The following is a 23,856-nucleotide window of genomic DNA, read 5'->3' as shown; positions in this document are numbered from 1 at the left end:
TATTGTTAGCGACACGCCTTGTTCTCCGACGCTTTCACATTATCATGGCCAATGACCGACTGACCGTTGATAATAATCGCGAGAGCACAATCCAATATGAGAAATGAGTCGAACAAGACTCAACAATTTTATCACAAAATCATGTTCCAGTTTTTCACAGCTGAAGGTATCTTGGCTTATGCGAAGTCAGAAAAAACATGGGTTTTCAATTTTCACAAGGGCTATATATCCATCTGACGATATTGCTGACAAGGAACCATTGCGAAAAGTGAGACTAGAATGGTAGTAACAAATCAATGACAATATCCACCTCAACCCAAATTCAATACAGATATGAATGTCCACGAGCCATGACTTATCTCAACAGCTGCCGCTTTTCATGCTAATCCAGGCCTAGAATACCCGTGATGTCTTTACCTACTCTGAGATCTAAGTAAGTTGTTACTCGTAATCGACCGTCTCTGCTCATGAGCCCAATACAATCCTACGCAATCAACAATTAACCACCAGTACAATCATTCTCGGGCAGTGTTTATTGCGCAACGAACTACATCACGAACTTTGAAAAAAATAGATATTCACAAAGTGTCATGTATTCGCAAGATATTACTCTGCATTCAACATCCTTGAGCGAATCGGGACAGAATTGTCGACTAGTGTCACAAAGTTTCCATTCACTGAAGTTCGAACTGGTTGAGGAATTGTGAGGCAAAACAAGTCTCGAATTGTTGATCAAAGTCGTTCATGGACTGGTCCGTTTTGATCATGAGCTGTAAAAGCAACACAGTCACGTGACATCACTGTCGATATTTTGATCGTTTGCATGCGCAAGTTCTCAGCCTGCTTCACAACTTAATATTTGCTCTTATCATAAACTTGCGAGACAGAAGTTGTATCAACGTATCATCAGGTAGCGAGCTCTAATGTGCCTACTCTCCTTGATCGTTTTGTACCTTATGTTCCAAAGACATAAGACAAAAGCCTCAACACAAACATGCCGGTTATTCATCCTTTCGACAAACTGGAGCCTCGCGGGACATTTGTGTCAGCTCTCAAAAACGTTTTCTGCCAGCAAGCATTTTTCACTCGCGAAAAATACGCTGTATTTTGGATAGGAGTACAGAACAGATTTTAAGATCTACTAGATCCTTGATCGTTTTGCACCTTATGTTCCAAAGAAATAAAGCAAAAGCCTCAACACAATCATGTTTTTTATAGTCTGTTCGACAGATTAGACAATTACTGATTGGTTGCGCGCTTTCGTGTTTGAACAGCTTCTTGGGGGTACAGATACAGAACTTTAATATATGGCAAACAAAACGGGTTTCTGACTTCGCGTTGAGCAGCTCGCATTGCGGCAATTGTGTGCAGATTAAAACAGCGAATTTCGCGGCATTCTCAAATTTGCCGATTTACGTTCACAAAGCATTTTTTGAGTATATCGGTGTGTATATGCCGCAAAAACATCAAGGGCAAAACATATCATGTCCTATTTTCTACTTAATGTAACGAATATGGGCTAGAAGTAATTCCAAATCCAGGCGCACGCCGCGATCTTATCAATAGAAACCCACTGTCTACCAAATGTCCAATAGTATGTGATTCGATATTATTGCTCTGGATACAAGTCCGACCAGCAATCAAGTTTATTGGAATATAGGATGCCCGTTCAAAAGAATCGAATAAATTCACAATTGTGCCGTCTTGTGGTGCATCATTGTTTGACAACGAAACTCTATACCGTACACAATGCTACGTGTTCATATCATATGAAACACTGACAAATGACATTGAGCGATAATTCAAGAAGAGGACTGTAGCAAGCAGACCACAAGAAATTAAGATGATTGCAAACGAGAAAGCGTGCATGTAATCAGTATCTAACAAGGTCGCGTCGATTCGTCTGTTAGTTACAAATTACTGAGTCGCATGAACAATTGGTACGAGGTGGCCGTCTGGTAAGTCGACGCCTATGGCGATGAGCATATTGACATCACACTGGGTGCAAATGTTGAAAATTTATTTTGTAACTGATCGATCGATCACGATGAACAAGCAAGACCAGTAAATGATACTGAAAATTTTGACTTGGACTCGAGCGTGACCTTTTGAAGAATGACTCGGACTGGCTAAGTGATATTATGAAAATGACTCGGGTGAAAGGCTAACTTCCGAGAAGGAGTTTATCTGTTCCACTATTAGAAGGTGAATCTAATGGTGTTTTAATATGACTTGGGCGGTGGCATGATCAATTGCCTACTTATCAGGAGCATACGTGAAACCCGTAATAAGGCTACATCGCTCAAATGCTGTGATACCAGATCGATATTTGTTGAATTTCAGATATTCTGGGGAGCGTCAAATGTACGATAGCTGCATAATTATAACTTGCCAGCGTCCATGCTGATGACATCTATATGTCCTCTCAAATGGTGTCTGTATCTTACTATTTCGACGAATTAAGTTGTACTGTCTCCCAAGTACGGCAACAGTGTTATTGATAAAGAAAAAGAGCAAGAAATAGCTTCCAAAAAGATCCGATGAAGAAGGATAACAAAGAAGACCGTGACATCGGGTACTAGATCGAGGTGGATGCCAGTTAATGGGATCTCAACAGGTTGGTCGTCCAGCATCCCTCTATCTGTTCATTACGTCGCATTGTGTGTCTTGAATATCGCATGTCACATTGAGTGTGTGTCTCGGGTGGATGAAAATATAATCTGACTATTGATTGATTGATTGAAATATTTCAAAACAGGATTTTTTCTCGTAAGGAAGGAATTGGTAGACCAATAAATGACATTTTCACGATGTGTGTTGAATGTCAACCTCGATACGTATTCAAGCGGACCATTGCGCGCAGTGGTAAACCGTACACGATTATCTTTATTAACGATTACAATTTAGAATTACATCGAAATTTCCTCCTTACCTCCAGGAGCCTCCGGGTCTGACTGTATTGGGGTGCTTTCTGCAAAATCACGGTGCCAGGCAGGGTGCTGGTCTAGGAAGCTCTCTGTCAATCTGAACCAGAAGTGCGATAAGGGGGGCGCGAAACTTTTCACTATCATAAACGGGGCGTGAAATTTTTCAATATCATAAAGGGGTGCGTGTATAAAAAAAGGTTGACAACCACTGCATTGGAATATACCAGGGGTGGGCAAACTTTTGAGCTCGCGGGCCGCATTCAACATCTGCATCCATTCGCGGGCCGCACGATATAAAATTGGGATTATACATCAAACGCAATATTGGTATTTATGATTATATAGTGATGACATGGAGATAATAGGATGCTTATTTAGAACAAACCAGACATTACTTTGATGATATCGTACACGCGTCAGGATCGATGGCGAGATTTCGTAAGCTGGTCGACCTCATCAATAACAAATTTGCCAAATCCATAGAGATGAAAGTCGGTTGTCCCGATTCTTAGAACAGGGTTGAATTTTAAATCTGTGAGCAGCGATCTGTTCATAGATTTACCAATACCACTTTTGGTACAGTTCCAGGACACACAATGCTGACAGCATCATAACCATGTTAGCTTCAAACACGCTTCTACTATGTGTAGGTGAAATATAAATACCCTAATTCTACGCATACAGAGAACGAATCTACTACCTAAGACACAGTTGAAACCTTTCAAACTGCGTGGGCCTTGAGATCAGGTTGTCGCGCCAGAAATTGAACATAAAAGTAATATAGGAAGGATATACCCTAGAATAGAAAGTAAATCGCGCCGAGCGCGAAAAAAATTCAGTTGAGCTCAGCTTCGCGCCCCCTTCAGATGCTTTCACGTCCCCCAAGGAGGGCGCGCCCCTCCGTTTGACAACCACTGTCTTAGTATATTTCACCAAACTAAGAAAAAGTTTAATCAAGTCCGTGCATTAATTCGATTTTTAGTACGCATTTTATCAATATTTTTAATAAGTTTCTTTAGACTCTCGCGGGCCGCACATAACGGTGTCGAGGGCCGCATGCGGCCCGAGGGCCGTAGTTTGCTCACCCCTGGACTATACACTTAACGGCATCGTCTCTGATACATTTTGGATATGAGCCAAAGCCTGGGAGGCCAGAGACGCAATAGTTCAGGTCGGCGACGATGCCTTCTGCACCAGGCTTATTACAGATGCGATTTCTCAGGCCAGCAATTATATCTTGCGCACCTGGCCTGTCGTTGACTCGATAAAGTAGCGAGTATTGCGCGCACGTGCAGCAATCCATTACCTTATTTCGCTCGCGTACAAATGGCAAACCAACTCAGCAGGAGATCGCGTGCTTTTGTGCAGGCAGACGAATCTCGCTAATTGGCAACACACTTCTCGTTAATTTGCAGCGCCTAGCAGTCCCAGCACTCATAATATGAATTACAGGGCAATATGGCTTCATGTTTGCTAAAGTTTTACTTCGAGGAAGTTTTTTATTTCAAGCATTATTCTACCCATGCATAATGCGCAACCATCGATTTTAGGACAAAAAGTCGGTAAAATTGTGCGCATTATACATGCAAAGTGTCTGGCTACCGTGGTTCCAAACAATTTGCGATGAATCAAGGTCACTTTTACAGTGTAGTTCTAATTGCAGATTTTGAAAAGTGAGTAGTTCTAGTTGCGAGTTTTAAAGATTGACTAGATTTAGTTCACGTTTTAGTAGCGGATTTCGAAAATTGAGTTGTTCTAGTTCTGGTTCAACTATCATATGGTCGACAGGAAAAATCATCGTTCTATCAAATATGAGTCACGAGTCACAAGTCATTGTACATTTTGACTCGAGTCAAGTCAAGTCACTCATATTTTGTAGGTGATTCGAGCCAAGCCAAGTCACGATTCAAGTCAAATCGAATTTTCGAAGTATGAGGGATGATGCAAACTCATTACATGTACAGTTTGCTAACTAGGTGAAGGACAGACGAATATAAAGTTAAATGTACAATTGTACATGCAAAAAAGCGTTGTATCACTCCCGCACACTTAGATCTGCTAATAAAATACGCGAGTGACTGTAAAGCTACGTGCTACAGTCTGTTATTATCAGGATCAGCCAATATAGAGGACAGATTACGAAGCCTCCAGAAATTGAACAAATTTATGTGATACAATACACTACCATCACATAAACGCATAAAGAATATAAATATAACATAAAGAATATAAACGCATATAAACTATATTCAGCCGATTTAAATCATACAAGAGTGTTGGTAAAGGTAAGCACTGAGCCGTATAAGAAACAGAGATACGTTGCTATTAGATAAATCTACTGCTACTATGAAAACGTAAGCTGTGATTGTTTCGTTTGCGGTCAATTTATTTGTGATGGAACAATGGAGGATCAGTGAAACATGCAACCATTGAATGACTGGTTGCTCTCACAAGTGACACCGGCGTTTCGCGAACAATCCAGACATACAAAATACAGGGTGACATAATCGAAATCGTTTACATAATGTTTTGAAATTGACTCGTCAATTTTGCTCCTAGTCACGAGTCAATCCAAATTTCTGAAGCGCCGAGTCAAGTTGTTTCATGTCATCTTTGCAAAGTGTCTCGAGTCACACCATGACTCGACTCGCACCACTGCCTGAATTGTGGAACAGTATCTCGCCGGCTATCTGATGGTCGTCAAGTATTTCCACATCCAAAACCTTTTTCTTATCTAGGAATGCTTCTATAGGTTAGAATCGAGCCAAAATTGGTATGTTGTGTCGTTTTGGGCAACCTAACAGATTTATCAAGAAGCCAGAAAAATTGGAAAAAAAATGTTTTGTGACACCCCTAATGGTCATTTACATCAGGCCGATATTATTTATTATGATTCCGTAACTGCATGAAATTGTTAAGTTGTCTCAAACACGAAGCATAAAAAATGTGGCTCAATTCCAACCCATGGAAACGAAGGATGGTGTAAAAAAGATCTAATTTGGGAAATTCTTCAATTAATTTTATTTTAGAACCGCCCATCTTAAATACTATGCCTTCACATTCAAAACTTTCTACTCCAATAGTGAAATTTGCAAAAATACTTTCATATGTTATAATATATACAATTTTTTCAACTCTGATAGCTTAGCTGCTACAGGCTGAAATTGAGTCAAACCTGGTGTGCAGAGTTTTTCTTAACCAAAATAACAAATTTATCGAATAGCAAGTAAAATTACAAGGAAAATCTTATTTTTGAACTACCCTTTTGAACACACGCTCAAAGTCACTTGCAATATTAAAAACAATAAACGTGTGACATTTTTCAACGAGAACTTATAATGATTAGTGGAACTAATTTGAAATATATATCCGACATAACTTGTTTCATGTACAATCAATCTATTTCTGAGCATGAGAGTTGTATGTATGATTTCAGGAAGCACAAAGTTTTAACATTTTTACCAAGAAGAAAGCTCCTATACGGGGTCCAGATAAATCACGCCACCAATACTAAAGATCCTTTCCATTGAAATAGTTGCGCGAGTGACGAAATCATTGGACAAGCCCACAAATATTGACGACAGTAGACCCAATACCGAAATTATGCTAGAGCCAGATATCATTGGGCTCTGATCACAACTTTATCGCCTAGTAAAGCAAACTCACGTCTGTCTTGAATCTGTCTCATCTTCGCAAGACGATGTATCACTTGTCAGGTCGATTACTGCAGAAGCAAAATATTGAGATGGAGTGTAACAGAAAGACGGTTTCAATGAGATATTCTTACTTTCAACTATGTTATGTCTGTCATTATCTTCTGGTTCTCCCATGCCGGAGCACGTTGTGATCTGAGAAGTTAGCACCGTTTAGCAAAAGTAAATATCAATCATGGTTATTTTACGGACAGTAACCCTGGTATGAACTTACTCGTTTGGGTGATGTATTTCGGTGTTGCCTGATTGCCGGCTCCTCATGAACTTCCTCGTGCACCTCATCACTCCATGATGGACTGTATGCATGGACGAGTCTCAAGTCCAAGTCTGAATGGAGAGAGAGAGAGTCGGTATTTTCAGCTAACCCAGTGGTTCCCAACGTGGGTGATAACGTCCCCAGGGTGTGAGTGAGGGCCAAAATGTTAGAACTTCCAGTGAGATGTATTTTATCAACATGTTCAAAAATACATGCGGATACGGCTTATTCTGTATGACGCGATCAGCTTAATGGAAAGTAGACGCGGAAACCGGTTTTCCGAGCACCTACCACCTCAGAAAAATGACCCTTTTCAGTAAATTCACCAGCGATCAGACTTAGGCGAATAATTTTCCCGCTTCTAGGCCTATGTCCTCTTTTTCGGACCTGTAAATATTTGTGATAAGGGGCGATTAGTCAAAAAAGGTTGGGAGTCACTGACTAACCGATATGCAGACCAGACAGACGGCAACAATAATGATGCACAAAAGTACGCATGCACACTGCACAGTGTTCAATATCGGATAGGAATAAACGATACGACCTTGGAGGTTAACCAGTCTGATCACACCCGCATCAAACAGGTACACTATGGTTGACCAAAGATAACTATTTTTTAAACTTTACTGGCAAATATCATAAAATTTGGCTCAATTCCAATCTGTAATAGCGAAGCTATAAGAGTAGAACATTGAGATTTAATATAGAGCACTAGAGCAGTAGTTCTCAAACTGTCGGACGCGGCCCCTTGGGGGGCATGAAAGCATCTGACAGGGTTACGAAGCTGCAATAAACTGGAAATATTTTTCGCGCTCGGCCAGTGTTGGGATCCAGTCACTACCTTCGAGTCACGAGTTATTTCGAGTCATGGCACATTTTGACTCGAGTCAAGTCTAGTCAATCGATTTTCGATGGTGACTCGAATCAAGTCAAGTCACTCGATTTTTGGAGGTGACTCCAGTCGAGTCAAGTCAAGCCTAGTCGTCAAGTCATGAGTCAAGTCAAAATTCAAGTCAAGTTGCCTTTTCAAAGTATGAGGCATGATTACGTCATTACATTTTGCTAGCTATCTGAAATACTGATTGAGTGGTCGTTGATTCCGAACCGATGAACGAATATAGAGTTGAATGCGCTGTATCACTGACATATACGTAGAACTGTTAAACTACACGAAAGTAATTGCATAGCCTCAGTTTATAGTTACCACTTTACCATCCAAAATAGAGAATAGAGAAAAAAGAAACGAATTGATAAGATGCGACACATTACCCATTTACAAATTGATATGATACAATTCCAGCTTGTGCCAATGTGACTATATAGACTTTATTCGAATTCAATTTCAATAAAACAAGTTTGGTTGAGGTAAGAACATAGAGAACAGAAATAGACATTTTTCGATTTTATTACTTCACTAGTTTACGACAACACAAGCTGTAGGCTTCGATCACTGCGTTTGCGTTCAATTTATTTGTGAGAGAACAATGGCGCCTCAGTGAAACGCACGATCATTTAATGATTGGTCGCTCTCACTGGTTACACCAGCGTTTCAGGAACAATCCGAACATATGCAAGATGCAGTGGTTTTTATCGACACCGATTACTTGATGACTTGAAATTGACTCGTGAATTTTGCTCAGCACGAGTCAATCCATATTTCTGATACGCCGAGTCAAGTCAAGACAAGTCTTTTTAGCAAACTGACTCGAGTCAAGTCAAGTCATATGAAAAGCGTGACTCGAGTCATCCCAACACTGCAACGACGCGACTTCCAATTTATAGTTATTGCTATATGTATAGTTCGAATTTCACATTTGAGAATTCTCTCATCGAGAGTCAGAACCTCCCATGCCATCAAAATATCCATTAGGATTGCTAGCAGCCTCATTGCATTTTGTGATATGACGATAGGAGACACGAAATTTTTCACCCTAAAAAGGGGGGCTTTTCTAAAAAAGTTTGAGAACCACTGTTGTAGAGAAAATTTTTTTTTTAAATCACTGAAATTGTTGTCAGGAAATTCGTACTTCCAAAAAGTAATAGCCTATTTACGGTGATTAACTGTAATACTAACAATGATGACCAATTTATTAACTAGACTTCAAAATTTGAAAATTATCAAGATACGGCTTGGATAGGTAGATTGGGACAAGGTGCCATTGACTACTGTTATGCAATCACTCCTAAAATTGCTAGCAGCATCTCTGCAATCAAGGGATTAATAACATCATACTATATCCGGGATCCTTAACGGGGGTAGATGCACAAAACATCAATCAATCAATGAATCAATGGACAGATTATATTTTCATCTGCCCAAGACACACACAATGCGATGCAATTAATGAACAGATAGGGGGATGCCGAACGGCCGACCAGTTGGGGTCTCTTGAGCTGGCATCCACCCCGACCTAGTGCCCGATGATACATTCTTCTTCGATGGCATCCCTAAATCTTCAGTTCTTTTTAGAAACTATATCTTGCTCTTTCTCTTTCTTTATCGGTTCTTTTTTTTTCCGGGCTTTTTTGTCGCCGTAAGACAATGACACGTGGGACCACGGGGTACGACAAATACGACATTCGGTGCGCAATTACAAGCTGTTTAGGCGTATTTGTAAAGAATGCGTAACGAATTAATTCAGCATATATTCATAGTTAATGTCTATGTTTTGTAAACGAGAGGGTGTATTCATTTTTGAACACAGTAAAAACAGTTGACTAAAATTGGCTCTTACCCTCTTGTCTTCTCTCAGGCGGTGTTGGATTACTATCGTGAGACACAAAATAGTGAATCTCACGGGCTTCAGGAGTATTGTTGCGAGAGATTTCCTAAAAATGTCCGAAAAAAAAAATTCAAATCGATAAAATCATGAATATGGACGCAATATGGGTGATAGTACAAGTAGCTTGGACTAGTACATAATTTCAGTTGTCTAATTAGACTAATTAGAGCGAAATGCCATAAATCTAATTCGTGAAATGTTTCAATATGGCTCATTTTAAATTCTGATCCAATTATGGTTTTCCTGAAAATGCTACAGGAGAACTGTTTAGTATGAACTGAGCTTGATTTCCGTTGTATTTCTTTTGTGAATTCAGTAATTTTAATTCTAGTTTTCTCATTTCATAGAATAATAATAAAAATCGATGCAATTTCTACATAATGTATGATATTATTTATGAGATAAGACATTTTGTTGCTGTTCATGACTATGACTATCCTACAATTAAATTTCGAACAAGTCATATAACGGTCGCACAATAATTGAGATATATTCGAACGAAAACTTAAGGGGGTCTGCGGGGGTCCCTGACGGCCACAAGGGGCCCACTATTTTTTAACAAAGATATAAAGTTACAAAAGTTCAGAATTTGCCTACTGCTGTTATAACTCTCCTGGAATAATTCACAGTCGTGCAAATGTAATATGGTATAACTATATACAAAACACTTCAAAACTGGTATCTGTGGCAACCCCGCTAGGTGCTCAGCATCCACGGGTAGCTTGGAGGAGAAAATATTAGTGGTGCAGATCTCTCTTAACGGTAGTATCGGATCTCCGTGGTCAAAGTACCTGATGGTACAGACGAATATAAGTCTGATCTCTCTCTCTCTCTTTAGAGTGGTCAAAGCACCTGATGGTACAGACGAATATAAGTCTGATCTCTCTCTCTCTCTTTAGAGTAAGTACTTGTTAAAAAGGGCTGTAAATAGACCAAAACCCACCATAATGGATTAGATTTTGTCAAAAAACTAAGTGCTCACTCGTGCAGATAAGGTCTAGTCCAGCGAAAAGGCCCGTCAGTTAAGCAACCCTGGTATACACTTACCATAGCCGGTAGTGTGGTTTGATCTTGGTCGATTGCCAGCTCTTCTTCTTCCACCTCATCGCTCCAGGTCGGACTGTCCGGACGGACCAGTCTGAATTCCAAGTCTGAAGAGACATATTTTTTATTTTCATCCAACAGATATACAGAACGAACAGACGGCATAAATGATGACACAGAATACAGATAAATATGCATGCACACTGCACAGTATTTAATATCAGATAGGTACAACCTTGGAGGCTAACTAGTCTGATCACATCCGCATCAAACAGTTACACTATGGTTGTGTTGTGAAAAATAATATTTTTCATACTTTACTGGCTAGTTGATAAAATTGTTAAATCAATCTAATCTTCAAATTTGTCACAATTCCAACCTGTACAAGAGAAGCTATAAATATAGAAGATTTTAGATTTTTTATAAAAAATAAAATACATGGTTGTAACCAAATCACAAGGTTCAGTCACAAGTCACTCACACTTTTATGGTTTTGACTCGCGCGCCAGAGTCATGTTAATTCATTTCCAATTCACCACCGAGTAAAGTCCGAGTCCAAGTCAGCTAGTAGAGGGTTGAGTCTGAATCATAGTGTTTTGACTCGAGTCCAAGATTATGTTCACTGTTCAGTTTACAGTTCAATCCGGTCGAACCTACAGTTTTCAACTCTGCTCGAGTCACGATATAGAATAGCTCACATTCAGAATATAGCAATTCTCCTGATTCTTAACAGTTTCTGACCCTATTTTCAGAGTATCAGGACTGACAGACAAACTACCAATAATGTGGTACCTTTACTATTCTCCAAAGTTGCAATGAAATGTCTGTCATAGCCATCATTTTTTCGAGTCATATGACTTGGTTTGAGTTATGTACAGTGGCGGCTCGTCCTATAGGGCAACTGGGGCATTGCCCCACCTAAAATTCTGTTCAATAACAATTCTTTACCATTTATAGACGCACACCAATCTCTCTATATATACCGAAATCACAGCGAAAATGGTATTCCTTTCGCTTGTAAATGCCCATTGCCCATATATAGCGAAGTCTCTGCGAAAATCGAATTCTCTTGTGTTTTCGCTTTGCGAATGCCTAGCCGGGGCATGCCCCGGTAGCCCTCATAACAAGCTTTCACTGTCTATTCTCTCAAAGCCGCGCACAATAAAGAAACGGTGATTTACTCTCTCCTATTCATAAAATTACCGAGCAACCGGGGCACAATAGCTCTGTGCCCCTAAGGTGTGTTGTAACAATCGTATCTATAGCTGAACTCGGTTACCGTCATATGCGTTTGGTCGACCTTTGCTGGTATTGGTCGATTTTGATGGTGTTTCACACCACGAAAACTCTTGAAACTTGGTATGTCATGTCGTGATGGTGGTATTTAACACTACCTCAAGTTTCAAGGTTTCTGCTTATAGTTTGGGGTAGTAATTCCGTTTCCGAAGTTAAGTGTGTGCTGATCCGTCATGTATCGCAAACAGATTTTACTCAAAAGCCGGTATTGGTATCCATTGATTTTGACGATATTCAATACTGAGATCGGTTATGACATTTGGCACGGTAAGTCTTAATGTTAGTATCGAACGCTGTACCAAGTTTTAAGTTTGTCACTGAACTGTGTTAGTGGTAATTACGTTTCCTAATTCGAGTGAGAACTGACTCGTCATTTATCGCTAACAGATTATACGCAAAGCCGGTATTGGTCTCTATTGATTTTAACGATGCTCCTTACCTAGATCCGTCATAAGCTTTTGCACGGTATGTCTTGATTTTAGTATCGAACGCTGTGCCAAGTCTCGAGGTTGACACTCAATGATTAGGGTAGTAATTTCGTTTTCAAGGTAGAGTATGGTAGAGATGTGCTCCGATCTGACACATCTGATCCTACAACGCATTGCGAATTCCACGCAAAAGCCGGTGTATCTGCGGTAACGTTAACTGAGATGATGATATCATTCTCAGTTTGCATTCAAATATTTACTTTGATATTATATTCTCCAATGTCAATTTCACCGTGAAATTGTGGCCTTCAAGCCATTTGCTTACAACCCCATGTCAAGCGCGATAGCTATTTTGTTTTTGATGGCGGCTAACAGCTGATCACTTGATCAGCCTATTCCTCAGTAAATTTTACGCAAGATTCGGTGTTGGTCTGTTCGCATTAATTTTGACAGTGTACCATACCGAAAAGGGCCATGAGGCCACTTCTCGATGATGTCATGTAACAGTGTAATAAGTTTAAGGCTTTCATCCACGTATTTATTCGGTAATATATTTTTCAAAGGTGATTTCGCAGCAGACCTATAGACAGTAATAAAGCCGTATGTGTCGTGTTACAGTCTCCAGTTTCAAGGCCAAAATCTCCTATGCTGTACCGAGACCGAATTTTAGAGGCTGCAATTCTTAGTTCTTCAGATTAATGTTTTGGATTCAATATGACAGGCCCAATCTATGAGATAACAATTGCGTATCTATCCGAACTCGTTGACCTTTCCAATTAGGCTTACGCTATCTCTCGAGTTATAGTCATTTCCATTTCTGCAGATAATTAGTCAGGTCTAGTGCGAACATGAACCGTGTTGAATCTTTGTTCCGTACGCCGTTTACGCAGTTACCACACTTCAAGTCACAGCTCACCAGCGGACCTCTCGTATGGTACATACGTTAAAATCACTGTTGCCGGGAAATTCATGTTACCGTACCATCATTAGTTACTTGTTTACGTTGGAAAACGCCAATGTGACGTCATTTTGATAAAAAGTCGCTTGCAGCCCTTGCCCCACCACCCGATATTGTCACGAGCCGCCACTGGTTATGTACAATGACTCAAGTTCAAGTCGAGTCAATACGAAAATTTTCGCTATTTTCTTATACTTTACTGAAACTGTCAGGTTGTTTAAATTTACGATGCATAACATATATGACTCAATTCCAGTCGGCAGAAATTATTGACGTAGAAAATTTTGAATTCGAAAAATATTATTTACGGTAGGTAAATCTGCAATTGATAATCATTTCAAAGTTTATAAACTAAACAGCAAAACCTTGTTTTTGAACAGTCCTGAATTGATCAGTATTGTTGGATAAAACTGATTGATACAACCTCGGAGGTCCACTAGTCTAATCACAGTCGCATCAACAAGTAGGCCTACACTGTCACTAAACGAACTGGATGTAACAAATTTTAGTTATAAAAAAACAAATATGATAGGAACTGAATGAAGCAACATTTTGACGGGCTAGGGCAATACCTTTTTCGCAAATACCAGAATTTACCAGAATTTCATAATCCACTTTAGTCTTCTGCTAGCAATGTAATTTCCGACTGTCTGTATGATAGCTTCTATATGGTCCCCGTGATGTTCATCCTCGTTCTTGCGAGCAAGAATGCTACCGACCACAAAAAGGGAGACAATCCTACCCCAATTTTCTTTGGTATCTTTGTAAATTTCATCAGCTATCATCAGGAACATTCGCTCATCGGGTAAATATTCTTTATATTTTTCATTGACTTCGACATCACCATAGCGGAGACGTTTGGAGACTGCGTTTAGGACAGTTCGATGTCGCTCGAACATTTCATCCCCAACTCGACGTAAGGTTCTCTCTGCTTTCGTATTTACCTTAACGCATGAGCCGTCGAGTTCGTACATGATAAAATTCCTAGTCAAGGAATATGCTTCGGATATAATTTCATACTTTTCTTCAGTGACCGAAGGTGATACTCGTGATAATTCCATGCTTTGAGGAGAATAGCGAGTCAGAGCTTATTTCGAGATCTAAGCTACTTTGAAAATGAGTATCCTAGGATTTGCATAAGTTTCATCTATATCGTACAATGCGTTTTCGCGGTCCAGAATGACTTATGGCGATGAAAAATAGTAAAAATGGTCTCTTAAGCATTGACCACTGTTTTGTTTTCGAAAGATGTCGGGATGTCGGTATCATATTTTCTAAAACTTAAACTAGGACCCGGATCCGGATATCAACTCTGAATAGACAAACCAATGAACAATATTCAAACATGTTATACCCCCATGTTTCCATGAAAATAACAAGACATTACACATCCAGTATACTTCACGATTGTTCATAGATACCAAGTATTCGCGTAAACGAGGTGTGTGACATTACATACATCATGGATAACATCATGGTCGGCACTACACGCATCATGGATTACAAATTCATGTTCTGAAGTCTCATACATACACCGACTCTGTACATTCAATGTGGGGGTAGCTGACTTGGAGACAGAAAAACACACATATTTGACCGTGACATGGTCTTAGTATGAACCGAACTGCATTCGACTTGTGGAAAAATGTGTCGCACACTATTTCACCGAGATTACAACCCTTTCACCGTTCACAACTTGATATATCAACTTCACAGGGTGGTTCGGATTCTCAGGTAGACTTGAATCGTGATCCGGATCTCGGAATATAGTAAAATCGGGGTATGTAGGATAATTACTCACTCACTACTCTATATGTTGGTGGTGGTCATACCCTGCAAACTTTTTTGCTGCGAACGTAGTGTTTCACCTTACATCAGTTGGTTCAATGTATGTATCGGGTTGTGAAAACTGTCGCTGTTTTGACTATGTGTCACAATCAATACCAAATACGAGAATTCGTTACTCGTCGAAACGCCGCAGTCAGACATCGTTAACAGCGATTCCGTGTATGGCAATTTTGAGTTCAATTGCGGTTTTGTGATGTTAACCAAGCGGCTGTGTTTCTGCGGTGTGAAGACTGACCGAGTCAGAGCTTATTTCGAGATCTAAGCTACTTTGAAAATGAGTATCCTAGGATTTGCATAAGTTTCATCTATATCGTACAATGCGTTTTCGCGGTCCAGAATGACTTATGGCGATGAAAAATAGTAAAAATGGTCTCTTAAGCATTGACCACTGTTTTGTTTTCGAAAGATGTCGGGATGTCGGTATCATATTTTCTAAAACTTAAACTAGGACCCGGATCTGGATATCAACTCTGAATCGACAAACCAATGAACAATATTCAAACATGTTACACCCCCCATGTTTCCATGAAAATAACAAGACATTACACATCCAGTATACTTCACGATTGTTCATAGATACCAAGTATTCGCGTAAACGAGGTGTGTGACATTACATACATCATGGATAACATCATGATCGGCACTACAAGCATCATGGATTACAAATTCATGTTCTGAAGTCTCATACATGCACCGACTCTGTACATTCAATGTGGGGGGTAGCTGACTTGGAGACAGAAAAACACACATATTTGACCGTGACATGGTCTTAGTATGAACCGACATGCATTCGACTTGTGGAAAAATGTGTCGCACACTATTTCACCGAGATTACAACCCTTTCGCGGATATTCGTTGGTGCTATCGATACGGTGAACAGCACGTTATGTATAGCGATATCTCCACAGTCAAATACGCGAACCATGTACAACCATATACCCAGACTTTCGTTGAATATTCACGACACCAACAAATCTGTACATCTCCTTTCCCTCGACATCAATGATAGAATCCTCATCCCAATGCGCAGTACGAATGGTGGGTTCATCGGGTGTAAAATCCAAATCAAATGACACCAAGGTCTGCTTTCTCATTTTCAATATTTCCACCACCGCGTCTTGTCTGTGTCTTAGCACTACCATGTGAGGATGGCGAAATCTGTGGGTGGTAACACGGATGGACATGATATTCTTCGATATGATCAACTGAAACCACGGATGTGGTGGGTTAGAGTCTTGTCGTGATGGTCTCGAGAATACGAGAATTCGTTACTCGTCGAAACGCCGCAGTCAGACATCGTTAACAGCGATTCCGTGTATGGCAATCTTGAGTTCAATTGCGGTTTTGTGATGTTAACCAAGCGGCTGTGTTTCTGCGGTGTGAAGACTGACCATGTTACGGTCAAATATGTGTGTTTTTCTGTCTCCAAGTCAGCTACCCCTACATTGAATGCACAGAGTCGGTGCATGTATGAGACTTCAGAACATGATAAGTTAGTTAACAATATTTCGAGTCATGGGTATGAATAATTTTTAGAAAACCTAAATATGCCGCATCCAAACTTCGTAAATTTTTTCGATTAGTTTTTTTCGTTTCTATCTATTTTAAAAGACTCAGTGTGGAAGTTTCGAAACTTGCATGAATTGCAAGCTACATAATACAACTAGTTAACACGCGCTGATGTAACTTTCCTCATTTGTATGCATAGCCTACGCGAATTCACTGGATTGAACTTTACTGAATACTCCGCAATGTAAAATTAGTATACACCATACAAAATCCGGATTGTTTAAGTCTTTAGTGTAGCGGAATAGTGTAGTTTTCTAACTACTTTACAAATTCATACGGTTTTTCTTGGTGCGTTCCAGGATAAATGCAATTTTTCACGCTTTTTTATTTTTATTTTTTCATTAAAATTGGGGCTACTGTATATTATTTATCGCCTATATTTAAATTCGGTGTGCTAATGCGTTGAGGTTGAAGCTAAAACATCCTATTTCATGCGGCCAAGAAGTCTAGCACCGCGTAGCCGAATTTAACATACCGAAAAATATCTACTTTACAAAATTTTCATTTCTTTATGTCCATTAGAGTCGCACCATCTATTTATTTCACGGATACCAAATTACTCCTGCTTTTATCAGAGGATATACTTTCCTAGGGTTTGCCTACTAACAGTACTTAGTTTAGATTAATGAAAAATATAGTGATTGAAAATAGATCACTGGATTATAGTTTACAGAAAACTCCACAATTCTATGTGACGTCCTTGCATGCCAACAACCGTCGAACTATTCGCCACCTCATAAACACTTGAGTAGGCCTACATTTGATGCGTGTGGGGAACACCTAGGTAAATTTTCATATGCGTTTAGTTTCCAGCTCTGAAAGCAAGCTTGGTCTATGATCAATAGCAACTATTTCAACAATTATTACATACCTATTGATAGATAGCTAAGGCACCATGTCGACCCAAAATTATACCTTTTGCCGTCCATACTTTTATAACCCTTGAAGGGGTAAAATTTGCATTACACTAACTTGCAATTGTGAAGCGGCGTTTCACTGTCGGTTTAATCACCCTTATTCTAGTGACATGAAAAGGACTGAATCGTATGAATTGTGGTCACTACAAGAATCGAGCGAAAGCGCTGTTTCACGCCGTCTTGCATCGGTCACGATTAGTTTTACTTTTTAACTAACTTGTTGTCTGTCGTTATATTCATTAGACTCGCTTTCATGCGGCTAATTTGTCCCTATCATTATAACGTCGGTGATCGCGTACCTGCGGCGAAGGTGTTCGTTTAATTATAGCAACGAGAAGCGGGTCCCTGCGGCTATTCCGTTGGCATTTTAGTACCGAGTTAAATACCCTTATACTCGACATGCAAACATTATACAGGTAGCGGTTATACTGCGAGCTGATGAATTCGTCATCTATTCGCCTAGCGTAGTTGTTCATAATCCCGACCTTCCGCTCGTATCGTATATACTACAAGCCAGTGATCGCTACATCAAACAAAACGGTCAGATCGAACGCAAGAACTCGGATCGCAGTGTCGGAAAGGAAAGGACGTAGTTTATTTTTGTCCTTGATGTTTTTGCGGCATATACACCGACTCATGATACACATACACACGATCTGCGCATCTGCATACCATGAGTGCATGATGTGCATATGCCGCTGGACAAGGAAGTGCAGATATAGCTTTTACGGCTTTCTAAGTCATGCACCACCCCTCCATGCTATCCCAGTAATGCATGAGCGCCAAGCAGGGAAGCCATGGATACCAGTGTTACTAATCAGGTCTTTGGTCTGACCCGGCCGGGAATCGAACCCACGACCTACCGATCAAGAAGCCGGACGCTTAACCATTACGCTATCTTGTCGGTTGTCGGACGGCATGCAAAGCGGTGTACCTCGAAACATCAACCGATCTGGAGGATTTCAGCTAGTGAATCGATGCAATAACGATCAACGATATCATTGATATGCTCTTTTTTCGAAATAAAATGAACTCGTACACTATACAATGCTATTTCAAGGAGACTGAGTAAAGTGCCAATGTAAGTTTTGACGCGGCAATCATAAGTCGTTAAATGTGGAAACTGCAGAAACCGTAACTTGTACACATAAAATCAAGTTTAAAAAGTATGGATGGATGATATTAGTCCTAAATACACATAATACAATATCTGAGAAAAGTATCAAGATGCGGCAATCAATGCAGCGATGATATAGCAATGGATGGATGATGTGGCACTATAGGCGTGGCGCTTGATGATGATGTGGCACAGATGACGTAGCAGATGAATGTACCCTTAGGGTATGAAAATGGGCGTGGCAATTAGGATGACGTGGCGCTCTCTGATTGGCGGGCAACAATTTCAGGAACCCTCACTACTCACATCACGTATAGAGTGCAGTGCCCATGTAAAGCCCGAAATAAATCCAATAGTCATGTCCAAACCCGAAAAAATTGGGCGGACTTCGACCTCTACCCTGTTGTCTTCAGTACAGTCCATAAAATATTGAGGGGGGGGGAAGAACATGCAAATTTTTGAAAAGGGGCACTGTGAGAAAAAAGGTTGAGAACCACTGGTTTCGGAACAACACCATAAAACTTAGTATTTTTGCTTGCAGCCTTGGGTCTATTTGCAGGTGCAGGAAGGTCATTATGATACGGCTTGAATAAGTAGATTGGGATCAGGTGCCATTGACTGCTGTTATGTAATCACTCTTAAAGCCAGGAGGATCTTCTAGAATCTAGATTAATATAGAATAGAAAATGATATTACAATAGATCAGGGATATGTTGTATCATTTGTGGGTACAAAGTACCAAACCATGGGTACGACATGCTGCGTGAAATTGTATGCTGTTTAGGTATATTTGTTCAAAATGTGTAAGAAAACAACTTGGGATATGTCCAATGTCCATGTTTTGAGTACGAGTGGATGTTGGTGTTACTATTTTTAAAATAAAGTATGAACGATCGACTAAAAATGACTCTCACCCTTTCGTCTTCTCTTGGCTGGTGTCGGATTATCGTCATCTAGCACTAAAGCTTGAATCTCTGAAGTTTCAGACGTACCGTCGCATTGAGAGATTTGAATGACTCCCTAAAAATCATGAAAACAAATTCAAATCGATAAAATCATGAAAATGGACACAATATGGGTCATATTTCCGTTAACACTTCCAGCCGAAAGTCTCAGTACCAGCCTTGAACAACTTTCCATTATATAATTAGATTGAAACACCGCTTTGATTTGATGAATTTTTTTTCAAAATGATGGTTGTGACGGTCTAATTGTTATCTGATGATGACTTGTTTCTTTAATTTTAATTCTAATCTAATTTCTGGCTTTCCAGAAATGTTATAAAAACTGTATAGTGGGAAACAAGTCAAATATTTATATGACCTGAACTTGATTTTGTTGTATTTCTTTTGTTAATTTAGTAATTCTAATTCTAATCAAATTAGTGAGTAGGCTACTTGTGTAACGGTAACTATAATTCTAATTCTAATCGAATATAAATGTTAGCTATGATTTTAAGCCAATTTGGAAAGCGCGATTATAATTTAAAATTGAAGAGTTCCTCACCAAAATACTCTGTTTCAGAGGTTTTCAACTTTTATGTCTTCACAGACCTCATTTGAACCGTTACGTGCAAATTTAGCTCAACTATGGTGCAACCCTCATCTGTCTTGTGTAGGCTATAGTTTTAAACAGCAACAAAATGACTTTTCTTGAAAATAACATACTGGTATTACTAGTTATGAATAGATTGGGTAGACTTCTATTATTTTAAAGCGAATTCTACAACTGCATATCTTGAAATGATGATATCAATAAATATAGCACCAAAATTGATAAACAGATTTTTTAATGAATATAAACAATATAGGCTACCGTAATGTTCTGTGTATAATACGCCCCCATGTATAATACGCACCCTTAAAATGGCGTGTAGTTTCTGCGAAAAAGCTGGTACACATGTATAGTACGCACCATGCATTCGTAGTAGACGAGTAATTAAGTTTTAGTATTAGACGTCATTCTATTAAGCGGTGTCACTGTTGAACAATCATGACATAACAACGCTAATCATTAAACACTTAACGGCATTGTCTCTAAACCAGTGCTTTTCAACCTTTTTGAGCTTCATTCGCACTTTTTTTTGAAAATAAATTTCATTCGCACAAGCCAACCGAAAATTGCTATACAGATAGAAGATGAAGATACATAAGAATATTCTGTTCAGAGGTGCAACAAATTGGCTACTATACAGATTTCAGGCCATGAAGTGTCTCAATAAAAAGGCTAATTTCCCTAATGATACGATTTTCAGTCAAACAGGTTGTTGGATATTGTACAATTGTGACTACCATATTGCTTGGATGGCCAGGTCTGAAGAACTGTTTTACACTCCTATCCAAATTACAGCGTATTTTCTGCGAGTGAAAAACGCTTGCTGGCAGAAATCGTTTTTAAGAGATGATACAAAGGTCCCGGAAGCTGCAGTTTGTAGAAAGGATGAAAAATCCACATGTTTGTGTTGAGGCTTGTGCCTGATGTCTTGGGAAATAAAGTCAAATACCATCAAGCAGAGTAGGCACATTAGAGCTCGCTACCTTTATGATACGTTGCTCCAACTTGAGTTCTGTTTTTTGTTTTCGATTTCCCATTTTCTGTCTCGCGAGTATATGAGAAGAGCAAATAAAGTCAGGATACCGTTTGTTCGGCTATTTCAAATTTGGGTGAAGTAAATTCCTATGCGTGTGGCGTTTGTGCTGCTGTCTACTCAGATAGCAGGAACGGGACTATTCCGTGTCGAAAACGGAGCATTTATATATTGAAAGGTTTGGTCATCCAGCGTCAGTCAATTTTGGCCAAGGTTTTGTCACCGCTGATGTTTTTGGCCTCGTATTTTATCAGCGGCACCGCATTTTATCAGCGGTGTGTTAGCCAAAACGCAGAAGGGGTTGGTCTCGAAATGAATTAGTCTCATAGGCCTGAACTCGCTCGTTGCACACCCCTACACTAGTTCATCCCAACGGTCTTCGTCCATGTTTTCAAGAAAAAACATTCGGACAAATCTTATCATGAATTCAAACCAAAGGTCGGCTGATTCTGATGATCCAGCCATAAATTATGCGTGTTTCGCTTATTAACTACAGTACCCTACACAATGACCTTGGATATGTAAAAACTATCGGAGGGTTTTTTGCAGTAAATTCAACAAATTTCACATACAAATTAACAGATAGCTTTTGCAGCGCGTCGACCCAAGATTATACCCATGCGTTCCATACTTTAATAACCCTCGAAGGGGTAAAACTTGCGTTACGGTTACATAAACTTGCAAATGTGAGTCTGTAATGATGGAATTTAGTACTGTCCTCGGGCCTCGCGCTGATCGAGCGGTTGTTGCGAGAATGATGATCGTTTAGCGAAAGAACGCAAATAATCAATTTGACTTCATTTTTCCAGCCTGTCGCTGGCTTAGACGGGCTGATACACTGTACGTCTGTAACTACACCGACTTCCAAGCCTGGCTTTTGGTTACGTAATAATTATAGTGCGAAACATTAATTCACTACGGCTTGTGAGAGCTGCTATGGTGCGTCAAGGTAAACATTTATTTACAATTGCGTCTCAACTACAACAGTCACACTGCCCTTGAATTTCCTATTAGCTTTATTCGAATTATTCCGCGTCAGAAAAATGAACAATTATTTACGATTTTCATTCGCACTCATCCGGATTTTTCATTCGCACTATTCGCACCACCTTCGTCATTCGCACTGCAATTTTTTTCATTCGCACCAGTGCGAACCGTCACACAGGTTGAAAAGCACTGCTCTAAACGATAGGAGATAGCAGCCAAAGCCTGTGAGGCACGCGGCGCGATAGTTCAGGCCAGCAACATCTTGCGTACGAGGCCTACCGTAATTTTCCAAGTATAGTACGCCCCCATGTATAATACGCACCCCTAAAATAGCATGCAAATTCTGGGAAAAAGCCTGTACCCATGTATAGTACGCACCCTGCGTTTCAGTACACGATTAGTTCCGATTTCATATACGATGTCATTCTGTTTTGCGATGTCACTCTTGAACTATCATTACACAACGATCGCTAATCATTATACAATTAGCGGGATTGTCTTTAAACGAGTGTAAATAGCAGCCAGAGCCTGCGAGGCGGGCGGCGCGATATTTCAGGCTAGCGACACGACATTTTGAGCACGAGGAGACCTTTTACAGATGCGATTGCTAATCATTATACAATTAACGGTATTGTCTCTAAACGATAGTAGATAGCAGCCAAAGCCTACGAGGCCGGCGGCGAGATAGTTTAGGCCAACGAACCGACATCTTGCGCATGATGCCTATTACAGATGCGATTGCACCTAGGCTAACGGTTATGTCATGTGCACCAGATCTGTTGGAGATGCAACTGATTACGCAAGCAATTAGATCTTGCGCACATGACCTCTTGTATATGTATAAATTGGCAATGCGATTGTTCGGGCCTGTCGTTGACGCGACGGATTGGCGAGGATTGCCGCGCGCGAGTGTCTAATTATAGAAATTAAACATGGAACGGCAACGACCGGATTTGCAGGTTCGTTCCGCTTCGCCGGGGCTGGAGTGGGGAATTGTTTTGCGTAAGCGACTGTAGGATTTCTGGCAATCCAAAAGCTATCTTCCCGAGCGCAGAAATTATTGAATCTGGTCTTGATCGAAAGCTACTGTTGCACCGATTCCGACAATATAAATCAAAATAATGATCACGCACTGATCCACCTAGAGTCCGTCCTCCAAGTCTGAAATATCGGCATTGTTCGAACAATCGGAGAGTCGCAACGGGTCATTGTTATGGCCATTGTGTTGCGGTTACCCGAACCAAGTCGCAAGGATCCGAGTCACGAGTCAATCTCACTTTTTTAGTTTTGAATCGAGTTAAGTCGAGTCATTTTCCATTCACCACTGAGTCAAGTTTAAGTGCAAGTCAGCGAACAGAGGGTCGAATCTGAGTCGTGGTATTATGAGTCCAAGTCATGTGTTTACTGCTCAGTTTCCAGTTGAAAT

General features: G+C 40.1%; 1 protein-coding gene across 1 annotated transcript; it reads right to left on the bottom strand.

Moving 5' to 3' along the window:
• Window positions 1-515: 515 nt before the first annotated feature.
• Window positions 516-22,903, bottom strand: LOC145432658 (uncharacterized). Its single transcript, XM_080309501.1, has 9 exons — window positions 20,715-22,903; window positions 19,771-19,876; window positions 10,727-10,830; window positions 9,632-9,725; window positions 6,855-6,967; window positions 6,715-6,775; window positions 6,594-6,651; window positions 2,933-3,024; window positions 516-770 (listed from the first exon to the last, which is right to left on the bottom strand). The coding sequence occupies exons 1-9, from the start codon at window positions 20,775-20,777 to the stop codon at window positions 733-735; spliced, it is 729 nt and encodes a 242-aa protein (XP_080165627.1). The 5' UTR covers window positions 20,778-22,903; the 3' UTR covers window positions 516-732.
• Between the last annotated feature and the right edge of the window lie 953 nt (window positions 22,904-23,856).

This window comes from Botryllus schlosseri, unplaced genomic scaffold (assembly GCF_051294905.1).
Source record: "Botryllus schlosseri isolate E-star unplaced genomic scaffold, Bs_hap1 Bs64a, whole genome shotgun sequence".
Classification (NCBI taxonomy): Eukaryota; Metazoa; Chordata; class Ascidiacea; order Stolidobranchia; family Styelidae; genus Botryllus; species Botryllus schlosseri.
This window is presented reverse-complemented; position numbering and strand designations above follow the sequence as displayed.